The sequence below is a fragment of the Numenius arquata genome, chromosome 6 (assembly GCF_964106895.1).
Source record: "Numenius arquata chromosome 6, bNumArq3.hap1.1, whole genome shotgun sequence".
In the NCBI taxonomy this organism is placed as follows: domain Eukaryota; kingdom Metazoa; phylum Chordata; class Aves; order Charadriiformes; family Scolopacidae; genus Numenius; species Numenius arquata.
Window position 1 is genome coordinate 41,384,699 of NC_133581.1, and position 13,610 is coordinate 41,398,308.

At 42.5% G+C, this 13,610-nt stretch overlaps 1 protein-coding gene across 4 annotated transcripts in view; it reads left to right on the forward strand.

Annotated features, from left to right (window-relative positions):
* Positions 1-8,666, forward strand: part of PHF21A (PHD finger protein 21A) — a 135,059-nt gene extending 126,393 nt beyond the window's left edge. For all 4 annotated transcript variants that reach the window (XM_074148456.1, XM_074148458.1, XM_074148457.1 and 1 more), the window contains 4 exons: positions 2,938-3,093; positions 4,703-4,778; positions 5,105-5,208; positions 7,074-8,666. In XM_074148456.1, the coding sequence (XP_074004557.1) occupies positions 2,938-3,093; positions 4,703-4,778; positions 5,105-5,208; positions 7,074-7,328 (591 nt within the window). In that variant the 3' untranslated portion in view covers positions 7,329-8,666. The remainder of the gene's footprint in view (positions 1-2,937; positions 3,094-4,702; positions 4,779-5,104; positions 5,209-7,073) is intronic.
* The last annotated feature ends 4,944 nt before the right edge of the window (positions 8,667-13,610 follow it).

A 13,610-nucleotide genomic window follows, 5' to 3' on the forward strand; every position in this document is an offset into this window, starting at 1 on the left:
TGACAGTCAATTACTCAGCAGTAAGAATAGTGCAAAAATCTCTATTCTAGTGATGGTTCAAGTCTGTGGTCACAAAATGCCTTTTTATTAGTAAACTTTTTATATCAAAACAACGTTTCAGTTGAGAGGAGCATCAGCGCACATTCAGATTGCAAAGTCAAGTCTGAAACAGTTAGGAAATGCCAGAATTACTATTCTTATTATTGCTTCTGATAACTTAATTCACTTACATCATACATTATGATCATCTATATTTATATGGCCATGAACAATTCCTGTTGCAGAATATTTAGATATAAATATAGGTATTACACATTCAAACACAGAAACTACATGTACTTCTGATTTGATACTGTATTATTCAGTTCTGTTGCCTAAAGCCAGGCCCTGCTGCTCTAGATACTTTATAAAAATAAAGAAAACTGTTAGCTGTCCAAAAAGCTTTCATTTATTTTCCTGGTCTCTTGGTGTGGAGGAAGTAGAGCAAAAAGTGACGTTAAATCACCTCTTACGGTCTCTGTTCTGAAATTATTCTTCAGTCTCTTGAGCCTGTAGCATGTGTTTAGGGCAGCCTCAGGGAGCTCTGCATTAGCCTAAATTGGCTGCCTGTAGCCTTCACGGAGCTGGCCCAGAAGCTGAGATCAGTGGGGTGCATGTCACAACATCAAATCCAGCCCCCCCCTTATGCATATATTTATTAACTGCCTGTAAAACCTGGGGCATCTCTTTGGAATCAAACAGTGGCTGGGAATTTGGTAAGGCCGATTATTAATTCTGAGGAAATGCCCTGAATTTTGCATTACCAAAAATAGGACTGTGGATTTTGTGCATCTGTGTTGTCATCTCAATGTGTTCAGCCGCACTGCACGCTGACCAGCTGTGTCACTTCAGGTTTTGCAGCGTTCAGTTGAATTTAGAAGGTTCTGGGTCTAAATTTCTAAATGTCTCCCCTTTAAGAAGCAACTGCGTATGTGTCTCTTGCATAGGTCTCTTTCTGCAGGGTATTAAACAAAACAGGTTTGGTTTTCAACACACCAACAGTTTTGCACCTGAGCCAGTCACCGAGTGCCATCCTGTAGTCTGTGGCAATCAAAGCACCTTGACACATGTAGTTCTCAAGAATGAGAATTTTCTTTTTCTAAAATATGAGAATTTCCCTATTAATTTTCCCTTAGGTTACAGAGGATTTTGTTTTAGCTTATATGGCATGTCCTGCCTGCTTTCTTTTCCTTGTACTCACAGAATGTGTGATAAAGGAAAAGAAGTTCTTCTCAGCCTGGTTACACACAACACTACACAAGAGGCATGAAAAGTCACTCATTTAATTCTTCACTTAACATTGAGGAACTCTTTGGTGTTAAAGGATGGAGTAATACCATAACCCAGCTCTCAATGATCTCCGGGATGTACGGAACCAAAACATGGCACTGAAAATTCACTAAAGATTGATCCTTTGCAAAACATGACATCAGTGCTAACCTTGGGAGTTAAGAGAAGAATAGCCTTCCCTTTGAAGAAAGGCCTCATCAGCAACAGAGACAGGGAGTAGAAACCTGACCGGATTGCTTGTGTGTCATTCTTCCAATATGTTTAATATTTTATCCGTAGTAGAGATTAGTGTCATTTTTCTTGCCTGGCAACTTAACGTGTGAGTGCACAGCCAAGTCTGCTCTCCCTCCAAATTGAGAGAACTTACTCACGTGAAAAGACTGTGTGGGTCCAAATGAAACCTTGCACCTGTTGGTATTTCATACAGGGGAAGTGTATATGTGCAGTTTGGCTCAGCACCTACATCTTAAGATTGCCGTCTTGCAGATCTGGTGCGTATGAAACTTTGACTGAAGTTGGTGAGAAGTGCCTATTTCAGACTCCAGGTGGGACCTTGAATGCATCAAGTTGCTAGGACAGCCCATAGGTGGTGAGAGGAGAGGGCTGGGGTGCCCCTCTACCCCTCTCTGGATGCGGGGCCGTCTGTCTTTCATGCCTCTTTGTTCAACTATCCAAAACCCAAAGAAAACCAAACAGAAACACCACCACCACCCCAAGCATGAGATGGGAGTAACAGGAGGAGAGAGAGAGAAGAAAAAGTGACAAAAATCAGACCTACCTTTCTGGGAAATTAATGGCTGTAGAAATCTCTGATGGTGATGCAATAGTGACTAAACCTGGTTTTCTTAGGAGACGCTGCCAGCAGTAGTTTCAATTCTTACTTCAAAAAACCCCTTGGTTAGAAAATTTCTCTTGGTATTCCCTCATCCTGGCTCTCAGCCTATGTTAGCAATGAAACATAAACCACTCTTTACAGAGAATGAGAAAATTTTGAGTCACAGCTTTTTTGGTGCAATTTGAGGTAACCTAAGTGAAGTAAAGGAATTGTCTCAGAACATAATTCATTCTATTCTTTTTCATTTACCAGCACAACAGCTTTTCCTTCCAGTTTCATTTTTAAAGGTGACCTAAATATCTGACAGTGTTCTTTTAAGTCATTCAATTGGGGTTTCTTACATACCATTACTGGTAAGAGACAGCCTCATCAGCATTCCCGAAGTGGAGTTGTGCTTACATCCAGAAATGAGAAGGGTTAAGAAAGTGGGTAGCTCATCCCTTTAGGCCAAAAAAAAAGCAGGGTAAAGGGGGAATCTTGAAGAAGACAGGCTATGGGGTAGCAGTTGTTATATGGTAAGAAGTGTTTGTTGTAACATTTTGCCTTGGGAGGACAGGGGGAGTGTTTGGGAGAAGAGGTGTCAGTGTTTCTGACATCCTGCCTGGTTTTCCTGTTCCGTGTCCTAAAAAGGGGTTTGGCCATTTGAGAATCCCCTTAGCTTGTGCTGTAAACTTTGCATTCAACTAGAATGTAGATGTCAAAGGTCAAAGTTCACTTTTTGCCTTCTCTCTCTCTCTTTTTCTCACCCACACCCCTTCCCCTCAATTTTATAGGGCGATATCCATGAGGATTTTTGCAGTGTTTGCAGAAAAAGTGGGCAGTTGCTGATGTGTGACACATGTTCACGTGTTTATCACCTGGACTGTCTGGACCCGCCTCTGAAAACCATTCCCAAGGGCATGTGGATCTGTCCCAAATGTCAAGACCAGGTATTGTTTGACAGACAGGGAGAGTTATACACAATGAGCTGTAAAGATTTTTCCGCGTTAAAGAAAATAACCGGATCACTTGGCTTACTTGGATCAACAGTCCGACACTGAACAAATCTATTTGATCTGTAATAGGGCATTTGATTGAATGACCTCTGTTGATGCTTGCAAATACTAAACTGTTAAGTCTTGTTCCCAGATTTGGGGTCCTTATTTGTTACCCTTGCTTTTACTCTTTTTCTGGGCCAAAGCACACAGACTTTTGGGAAAGGTTCTCTATGACCCGTAGGAATTTTCCTGTTCATCTTAAGCTCATTGTTTCTTCAGAAGTTATTAGTATATTCTTCTGAACAAATAAATAAAGCATTTGCACAAGCCTACCTCAATAGACAGAGCAAATATAAGCCCCTGTTTGCTCATATAAATCAAATATCAGAGAGGTTGTCTTCAGTGATCTCTTTAATAATATCATCCAGCATCAGTATAACGAGGACAGGTAAACAGTTTGGTTCTTCTTCCTTCCAGATCCCTTCCTGAAAGCACACAATTGAAGTGAACAGAGGATATGTTAATATTATATTTTTTTATAATTGCATGGAGATTACGAAGTAGTAAGCTATTGTATTCCTAACCCTTACATGGAACTCAAGAAGCTGCAAAGGCTTGCTGATAATCAGCAGACTGAAGCTGTTAGCGTTCTGTCTGATTTAGCATATTGCTTGGTCGCCCACGTGACCTTCGGTTGGCCAGATGGTAACATAAGAAAAACAGCCTGTTCAGAATATGCTGTTCAGAAGAATGAAAATGCAAAACTCAAATGACTTGGTCAGTAGTTGCAAGTGAGGAGGGGGTGTTACCACTTCCCTACTCCTGCTCTTGCCTGCTCTGGCTTTATCCCTCCTCTTCATACCTCTGTGATAGTTTTCCACAAAATTAAGGGGGAAAAATCTGAGATAGTTCTCTCTAAAGTGACAGAGCACACCTCTGATTCACTTATTCAAAAGACGCAATACATATCTTTCCTCTCAAAATAAAGCTTGTTAGGAAGGAATATGTAGGAAGGATCTGAAAGATATAAATGGTGCTAACCCTTAAAAAGAGGGTTTGACAATTCTATTAAGGCGATTCTGATAAGAAGAGGAAATCAGACGGTTTCATGTTTTACTAGCCAGGAAGCGTGATGTTTGAATGTATGGTGTGGAGACTGCTCTGTGCCATGAAAAGTTTTCTCCCAGAACAGCTAAGATCAGCAATTTGTCTGAACCACGAAATAATGTTTACGTCTCCTGGCAAGTTTGAGTTCAGATATATTATCCTTTCATTCCTCTTTTAAGTTGCTCAGTTTCATTAGTAGAGTTTATTTGTGGCTATGGAGGGAATTTGAGAAAATGCTGACATTTGTAAGAAACAGGCCTGCTTTGTGGGAGCCACAATACAGTTGTGAATAATTCCCTCTGTTAAATCTCAGAAGAGGTCTGTGAAGCTTCATGTTAACAGGGCTGAGACTAATGATAGCCATAAAAAGCCCCCTGTCTTTCCCCCTATCTCCTTTTTGCTTTTCTAGGGATAGCCTGTGTAGCAGCTAAATCTCTAAATGCTTTTCTTTCAGATGCTAAAGAAGGAAGAAGCAATCCCATGGCCAGGAACTTTAGCAATTGTTCATTCATATATTGCATATAAAGCAGGTAGGAAAATGAGGAGCAACGCTTCCATTTAACTTTTTGTAATGGAAGGTGTTATTTCGGGAATGGCGTAGAATGGTACTTCCTTTAAAAAGGAAATTAAAGGGGAGGAACCTTAATAACTAGTGAAGTGAAAATAGCAGTCTAAATATTTGTTAAGCCTTCTGTGACACTTGTGTATGTAGGTAAAATTTTGAGGTGATTTAGTGCACAAGTTGTTGAATTGACTTTAAACACAATTACCCCTTTACATGAACCATTTTAGAGCCTCTGTCCACTGTTGTTAACAGGAGCATGTTAAATATTCTGATTAATACTCTGTTCTGTAGCAAAAGAAGAGGAAAAACAGAAACTACTTAAATGGAGTTCAGATTTAAAACAGGAAAGAGAACAACTAGAGCAGAAGGTCAAACAGCTCAGCAATTCTATAACGGTGAGTATTGCTCTCCTAAATAGCTCTGCACCTGTGTTCTGGAGAGTGAGTCCATGTACTAGACCTGTTTTCCGCTGGATTTACTGAGAATTGAGTGAGCACTTACCTGTGCTTTTCTAGGACTTTGGGGAGCAGGAATGAAATACAGGCAACATGTACTTAGATGGAGTCACTTACACATGATCCATGCTGACTGTATATTGTAGATGTGCAGTGACTATAATATCAGTAGGTGACAAATGTGACCCAGAGCATTATTTTCTGCGGGCAGTAGATTAAGTGAAATTCTCCGGTGGCTCCCTTAAATATGAATCGTTGGGCCTCAGTGTGTAATAAGAGTTACAGTCTTGGTGTGCTTTCCAGACTTCCCTAATACAAAAGTGACCATTTACTCATGACTGGCTCTTGACACATTGCCTTGGCAATCAGCAGCTGGATGCTGTGCCTGCCTCTGCATAATACTAATTAGACGATGTCATACTTCTAGCCAGAAGCTGTAGTTTCCACTTTAGCTTATTGCAGTAATTGGAGCATACCTATTAATTTGCTCTCTCTTCTCACCTTAATACGCAAATCAGGATCTTGAGTTGCCAATGTAAAGTTTGAGTCCCTCACTTAGCGTAGTCTTAGTCAGTATCATAGAATGAAAAATAGTGAAATCTCTTATGTGGCAGGATCTGTAAGGCTGGATACAGAAGTACAGACTTTTTTTTTTAAATACAGATGCACTTTCCGATCTGCCTGTCTTTACCAGTTAGAACAAAAGTAAGTGTCCCGTGTTTAAAGACCCCTAAATGCTGACGATACAAATAAAACAATTGTGAGCAAAGAAGCGGTGAGAGGTGCTGGTTAGCAGTTCTGGAGGCTGTCATCTTCTGGTTAGCAGTAGCTGGGCATAACCTAAGCAGCAGTAGAGCACTAACACTGTTTCTCAGTGATGTACCCACGCAGATGCAAGCCCTTAATGTGAGGGATTGACAGTAGGTAAAGAGAATGGTTTATTTTCTGTGATCAAGGCATTGTCTGTACTTCAGACACAGTAGGTCTAAATTTTGTGGCGTTTTTATGATGTGAAAATAGTAAAGCTGAAACCAACAGTGACTGGAGATCAGCATGGATAATAGATTTAAAAAATGTAGGAAGGTTGCCATCTTCATGTAAGAACCTGAATGGTACAGACATAGTTACCATCTCCTCCTTTTTGAGAGTTTCAAATATAGATATAAGCAGTTTTTCACCCTTGAAACATCTTTTTTTTTCAAGTTGTCTTACCCTGACTCTTAAGTGATGAGCTGGCTAGGTTCTTAGAAGCGGCCACAAAATAAGATTTTCAAGTGAAGAAGGGCTTGTTTTTCTTTTCAAGTGCCCCTTTATTTCTTAAGAGGAGGAAGTGATGTTCCTGCTAAAATATATGTGAAAGCAAAGGCTGTATCCCATTAGCGGCACGCACACACACTGTCAGCAGTCAGCTGCAGTAGGATGCTTGAGTGTGCAGATCTGAGCTAAAGAAATTTCAGCCATGCAAAACTGATAGAAAAACAGTAAGAACATATACCTGGAGGTTTCCCTTCAAAAGGAACACAAAAGGATGGAGCTGTCTGTGCAGACTTGCAAAACACCTTGGGATGAAAGGGGACCATACCAGGTGACATCTATGTACTGGCAATTTAATTCCTCAGCCTGCAAATACGAATTCTGCTGCGAACACAGACCTGAGGCTCTTTTTCTTCTGGGCTGGGAAAGTGAAATTGCAGCTGCAGTCCTTTCTGCATACTTACATTTAGATCTGTGAACATCATATTCCTTCTCTTATCTTCTTTCGTTCATAAGCTTGAACTTGTTACTGCTTTTCTGTTTTGCTGCAGAAATGCATGGAAATGAAGAATACCATCCTTGCAAAACAGAAGGAGATGCACAGCTCCTTGGAGAAGGTAAAACAGCTGATCCGCCTCATCCAAGGCATCGACCTTTCAAAACCCATAAACTCTGAAGTCAATTCAGTAGCCATCTCCAATGGCATGGACTCCACTAACAATACTAATGCTGCCACCTCCACCTTAGCCCCCTCCCCTTCCCAGAGCTGCATGGTGAACTGTAACAAGAGCGATGAGACTAAATAACACAGTGAAGTTCAGAAGGGGCCAAGGGAGGTGGCGGCGAGGAGGAAGAGCAAAATAACGAAACTCTAGAAAAGCAAAACCGGATTTCTTCTGGAAAGTGCAGAATTCTTTAGTTCTTTGGTTCCAGAGAGAGCGTGAAGATGCTTGTGCCAGGCGGCACCGGAGTTTGCCAATTGATCCTTCTTATTCTGTGTGTACATGCAAAGTTTGGATCACGTTACATGAATAGTGCCAGCTGGGGGTTCTTTGCCAGCACCATGCCAAGTGAAATAATATATTTACTCTCTCTATATTTTACACCAGTGTGTGCCTGCAGCAGCCTCCACAGCCACTATAGGTTTGTTTTATTTTTGTTTGGGGTGAGGAGCAGGGATGAGGGAGGAGAGCAGGTTTCAAATCCTTATTTGCAGAACAGTTTGTTTAGCTAGGGAAAAACAAAAACAAGTCCAAAGAGCCTGTGGGCTTTTCCTGTTTCTAAACTCTCAGTACTATTAAACCAAAAAACCAGAAATATAAATTATCAAATCCCAGTGCCCAGAAGGGACAAGTCTATCAAATAAGCAGTATTTACTATTGTTTAGACAGGAGATGTACAAAAGGAAAGGAGATGGACTTTTCACTGAGTAACCAGCACATGCACAGGCTGAGGATCTACTGTCCCAACAGCTTTGGGTTAATCCTATTTCTTCACATTAAACTACAGACATGCTTTGCAGAATTGGTTTGGGTCCTCACTCTCATCCAGAAAGCCTATGTTGGGAATGGGGAAATGGAGGGCCAGAATCCAGGGTCAGCTTGGAGTGTTGGATGGAGGTGTCCCAAGAGAAAATGTGCATTGATTACTTGAAAATGAGATTCCAACCCTTTTCTATATTTATAAACAACAAAGGTATCCTGAACAAAGTAACACATGACCCAGATGTGTGAACTGAACAGAGAAATGTCCTTTTCTTTCACTTCCTTTCTCTTCTTTTGGTAACAAGAACTAAATAAGGAATAGAAAAGCTGTTTTTCAGGCTGACAGTCTAATTAAAGAGGTAGATGGGACCTTGCATGGTATAGATTAGAAGTAATAGTGTCAGTGAGATACAGTGAGTCTTTGTGAGTCCTTGTGTCATCGTTTTGGGCACTGTTTTTTTATGCAAGGGCAAAATCTTTGTATCTGGGGGAAAAAACCAACTTTTTTAAATTAAAAAGGAAAATAAAAGATATTGAGGTCTTCCTAGTGTTACTTAAAATAAGAACAAGGTAAGAAACATTGTAAAAAAAAAAAAATTACAAAAGTGCTATTTGTTTCCTAAACAAGTGATTTCTATTAAAAAGGTGTCAGAACTGGAGAAAATGCTGTGTACTTAGAATTTTTTAACACAGACTTTGCTTATTTATGACAACATTCTGCTGTGTTTGTGTTTTAAAATCTGATGGGACAGTTTCCATAGGTTATACAATACATGCTACTGGCTAAACTCTATAAAGAGTATCAAATCCTACAGTGCTGGATCTCACTCCGCCTGGAGGATCTGCCAGGCTTGTCTCTGCCGTTACGAGAAAGAAGGACAGTGAGCGAGTTGGTTGGACTGAAATCACCTTCTGTTATATCCTCTTGTTTAAGAAGTTCATCTCCTGTATAATCTTTTGACTCTAGATAGCAAAGCTTGCCTTGTGCTTCCTGTTACTGTGCGGGGCTGGCTCATTTTAAAGTGCTAGTCCTGGTTGTGGTCCCAGAGCTGCATAAACATTTGGGCAAACCCCGTTTCCACTGGAAGTATACTGGGAAAACTCCCTTTACTTCCAGTGGGAGCAGAGTTGCACCACTACAGCCGCAGTGTGAGGCAGAGTCCCTGGTGTGGTGCCCTGGAGAACGTGCGTTGGGTGGCGAGGCAGAGCCGCTCAGCTGTTTCTAGTGGAAGACAGAAAAGCTTTGGATTTCAAGGATGCATTTCTGAGCAAGAATAAGGGAATACTCCAGACACTGCATAGCCTGAGAGAGTCTTTTTGCTGCCACAGCCAAGTATGCTTCTGTGGGATTCTCGGAGCCGTTTTCTTCACTCTCCTTTAGGTTGCCCTTCTGCCCTTTAAGGACTTTTATTCCTTCTACAGGAGTGTGCACTATTTTCGGCTCTGAGCTCAGAACTGATATCCCGAGTTCTCACATTTGTCTGTAGCTGGGAAAGTGACTCTTATGTGCACTTCTCAGCTGAACCTGTGACAACCTAGACTCTGTCTTCTGATGTTTGAATTCTGTTCTGGAACTAGCAGAGCTGGAAGGATAAGTTAGCACAAGTGGCAGGGAGACAGCTGGGCAGGTGACGTCAAAATCGATCACACTAAAAATGTCCTTGCATCAACCCAGTTACCAGTGGGGGTCATTACTGTAGGGCAGCACTGGGCCAGCAACCCATAGCATTTGGACAAAGGACTACGTATTTCAAGGGATGAAGAGAAAAAACAAAGTGAACGTGAGACTTCTTTTTTTAGAGTATGAGCCATCAGATAACCGACACTCAGGAGAAACTCTCTTTGACCAGGTTGTTCTCTAGTTGGCCACTTGGGTAACTCTGAACATCAACTTCTGAGGCACCGAGTATGTTCCTGGTAAGACACAGTCTCTAGGGATAAGTGTGCTGAGTGTTCATGGTTCTCATGTTCTTATTGCTGGCATTGTCTTCTGAGCTCTCTTGGAAGCACTGCACTATTTGGGGGTGGCAAGCTATGCCTGAAGACTTGATCGTACTTGTGTTTTCTTTGCCAGTTCAGGAGGGGATGGAAATGAAATTCACTGGTAGCCGTATTTAAATTTGAGCACAGTTAACCACCCAGGAGATGTTAAAACAGCCATTATTGCTTTTCTGAGGCATCTGCTTGTCTCCAGAATCCAAGTAGATAAGTATAGACTTTTATGTCCCTTTTGTTACAGCATTTGTGTTCCAGACTGTAAAAGGATGCCTTTAGTTAATCATTACCTGGCAGAGAAATGATCTTAACTTGGACTTTCTGATGCTGGTAGGTAGTTTTCTCTCTCTCTTCCTGATCCGGTTTGGATGCTTTCCCTCCTGGCTCTGCAGCCGTATCCATCAATACGCAAGGAGCATTCCCAGGGCTGCACTGACACTGCAATGATCCTGCTACTTAGACACAAGCAAATTGGCATTATCTCCGCCCAAGTAGCAACAATAGGGTGGAAGGTGAATTGGCATTTGCTAAATACAGAGGAAAATGTTTGGTTTTTTTTCTAGCTGTCCCAGTCAAGGGAGAAATTTAAACTTTTTGACAGCTTAAAGCTCAAGCTTGGCTTGGGTTTGGATTGTTTGGGTTTTTTCCTCGTGTAATATTTGAGACAGAGTGAGTTTGTACTAAAACTTCTGCTTCGGGAAGCTGTCATAATGACTGGCATTTTGTATTTCCAAACCAGCATCAAGATATTCACTAATTCTTATGTCATTGCTTGTCATTGGTGGGAAATAAGTGGCTTTTAAATCTCTGTTGTAAAGGAGGAGATGAGGCCACAGAGGAAGCTCATATCAGAGGCGGTCCTGGCTCTCAGCCCAGCGCGAAGGGCTTTAAGAAGTCACCCTGCTTCCTTGCTCAGAAATAGAGTAAGCATTGCAAAAGTAGTGGGTTTTTTTTCCCTTCTCCTTGCAGTCTGTTCTTTAAACAGCTGGAAAGGTGCGTTGCGGTCAGAGTGGGAAAGCTAGCATGTGACCTGGCTAGAAGAATTAGTATTATCATTGGTATGGCTAGAAGAATTAGTATTATCATTGGTATTCTCATTGCCTTCGGTTTAGAGCCGGCAGTGGTTTTAACATTGTGTGAAACACGGTAAAGGCGATACTTCTAGGGCTGACTGGCAGGCAGGGGGAGTGGCGTGGATGGTTCTTCAAAGACATCATTAGCCAGGAGTTACCGTATTGGTAGGATGAGCTAATGGTTTGCATGACCAAAAAGCAAGCCAAGGACTTTGTTCTTTGTTGCTAGCAGGTTTCCGTCAATGGGGATATGAATGAAAAGCTGCTAACCTAGAAATTAAAGAGGTGATAATTTTATGGGCAGATCTGTTGGTTTCGTTGCTGGTAGAAAAAAACAAGATTGTATTTTACCCTTCCTGGCTGACCAGGCTTAAGAAAGCACATCTGTATTCCAGCTGTCTAGAAATGTGAACCCTAATTCTGACCTCTTTGGCTTCAAATCATCTTCTTCCCTGTACTGTTGCAGAGGCAGCCCTGAAAAGCAGCACGATGAGCATTCAGGAGGACCCAGGGTGAAATCTCCCTCTTAGCCCCACCAAGCTGTGGCAGCCTACAATACAGGGAGTAAACTCTGAAATTTCCTTCCCATGTGGATACAGTGGAAAATATTTGTGAATTTGCAGTGCACATATTTTTCCTCTTTCTTGTTTTTTTTTTTTTTTTTTTTTCCCCTGGCTGGGTTGCACCCTGCTCTCTTTGCTTCTGAAGCACTAATGATGAATACATGTTTTTTAATGAAACATGTTTTTAAAATAGCGTATTCAGACGTCAAACCAAAATTCACTCTTTGGCTGAGGGCCTCTCTCAGTGAGCTGCTCAGATAACCACTGAAATGCCGGTATTACACTTCCTTGTGGACCGTGCCCCTTTGGGCAGAATTTGTTGTGTCTTTTCAGAACTGGTTTGACCCTTCTTCACCTCCATTTGTCCTCCTTTGGGATTCTGAAGATCCAGGGCAAGTTCAGCCTTGCTGGGTTACTGCAGAGAGTTTTCTGACGAGCGTGTAGAAACTCTTCTTCAGAAGAGTCAGGAACCTGGAGAAAAAGGAAGATGTTTTGTCGTGCAGCTCGTTCAGGTGCCACTTAGGCTTGCCTGGCCAACAAACTACCTCAGCAAAGGCCCTTCCCGAGCGCCATGTGGATTCTGTAGTTTCTGGCATTCAGAAGGCAAGAGGTCTTCAAAGAACCCTTCCAGCAGCCAGCTAGGTACTGCTCTCTGAGGGCATGCGGGCGAGCCTCGCAGCAACGCTGCTGTTGGATCCTTGTTCTCAGTGGTCAGACCTGGACCAGGGAATGCCCTAAAAATCGGGTGGGATCAGGAAAACACAAGAGCTGCAGACATCTTGTCTCCAGGTTATTGCTGTCTTACTCAGATCCTTCCGTAAGCCTCAGTCCTGTTTGTAACGCCTCCAGAATGGAATGTAATACTTGAAAAATATGACTCTCTCTATCCTTTACCTTTAGCTCCCATTTCCCCCCTGTTTATCTTTTATCTGGGACAAGAACTTTCTGCATCATTGTGTCTTGTATAGGCTGAGCACATAGTTGAAACTTGCCAATAAAGAGAATTATTTATACCATGCACTGGTAAGCTTGGTAATTATAGACCCATGGAAAGACAAACGCCTCTCCTAGAGGTTAATTTAAGATGTGGGCTTCTTTCAGAAAACCAAGACCTTACCTGTGTGAGGGTCTGTCTGTAGCCCCTGTCATATTACTAAACTACCTGTGACCGGAAAACAGGCTCACCAGGAGCGTTGGTGCTGTGAAAATGCCTGCGCTGGAGTCTGTCCCGTGAGAACAGTCGGGCCAGGGCTTCTCGTCTTCCCTGGCCAGAGCTGGGCGCTGCAGGGACAAGGGAAGGGAGAGAAGCCTCTTTTGAGAAGCAAGGGCAGTGAGAAAGGGATACAGGGCTGGAGATGGGGGAAGGAAGAAGGGAAGCAGGAGGAGCAAAAGAAAGGGAGATTACATGGGCTAAAGAGAAGGAGGGAAAGTGAGGTGAAGTAGGGCTCCATTGTGAGGAGACAAGTATCCTTGCAGTTACAGGGTTTGAAAGTGCAGTGGAAAGAGTAGAACAAAAAAGGCTCTTTATGCCACCTCGATTTCTGACTTGGGTTGATCTGTGTTCCAAAGCGTGGTGGAAGAGAGTTTCTCAGCTACAGATGGGGAAGGAAGTGGGCACTAAGGCATCCCTAGCTCTGCTTCTGCTGCCGAGTCATCCCACCCTGACCAGAGCCTTGTTTGACTTCTCTGCTACAACATGGGGCAAGGCAGATCAAGCAGACCTTGGGGCCTGCTCTAATCTGGACTGAATTAATTAAAAAAATTCCCTGGCTAGCAATATTCCCGGGACCAGCCAAAGGTCCAGCTCTCACCAGTGTGGTTTGCACCTCTCTAGTTCAAGTGTAACGATCAGCCTAGTTGAAACCAGTGTCAGCTTCCAGAGGTCCTGGGTCCTGAGGGAGCAGAGGAGATGATGCCAGGCAGGACCTGTGGGTCAGGTACTTCTCGGCTGTCTCTTGGAGTTATCTGTGCAA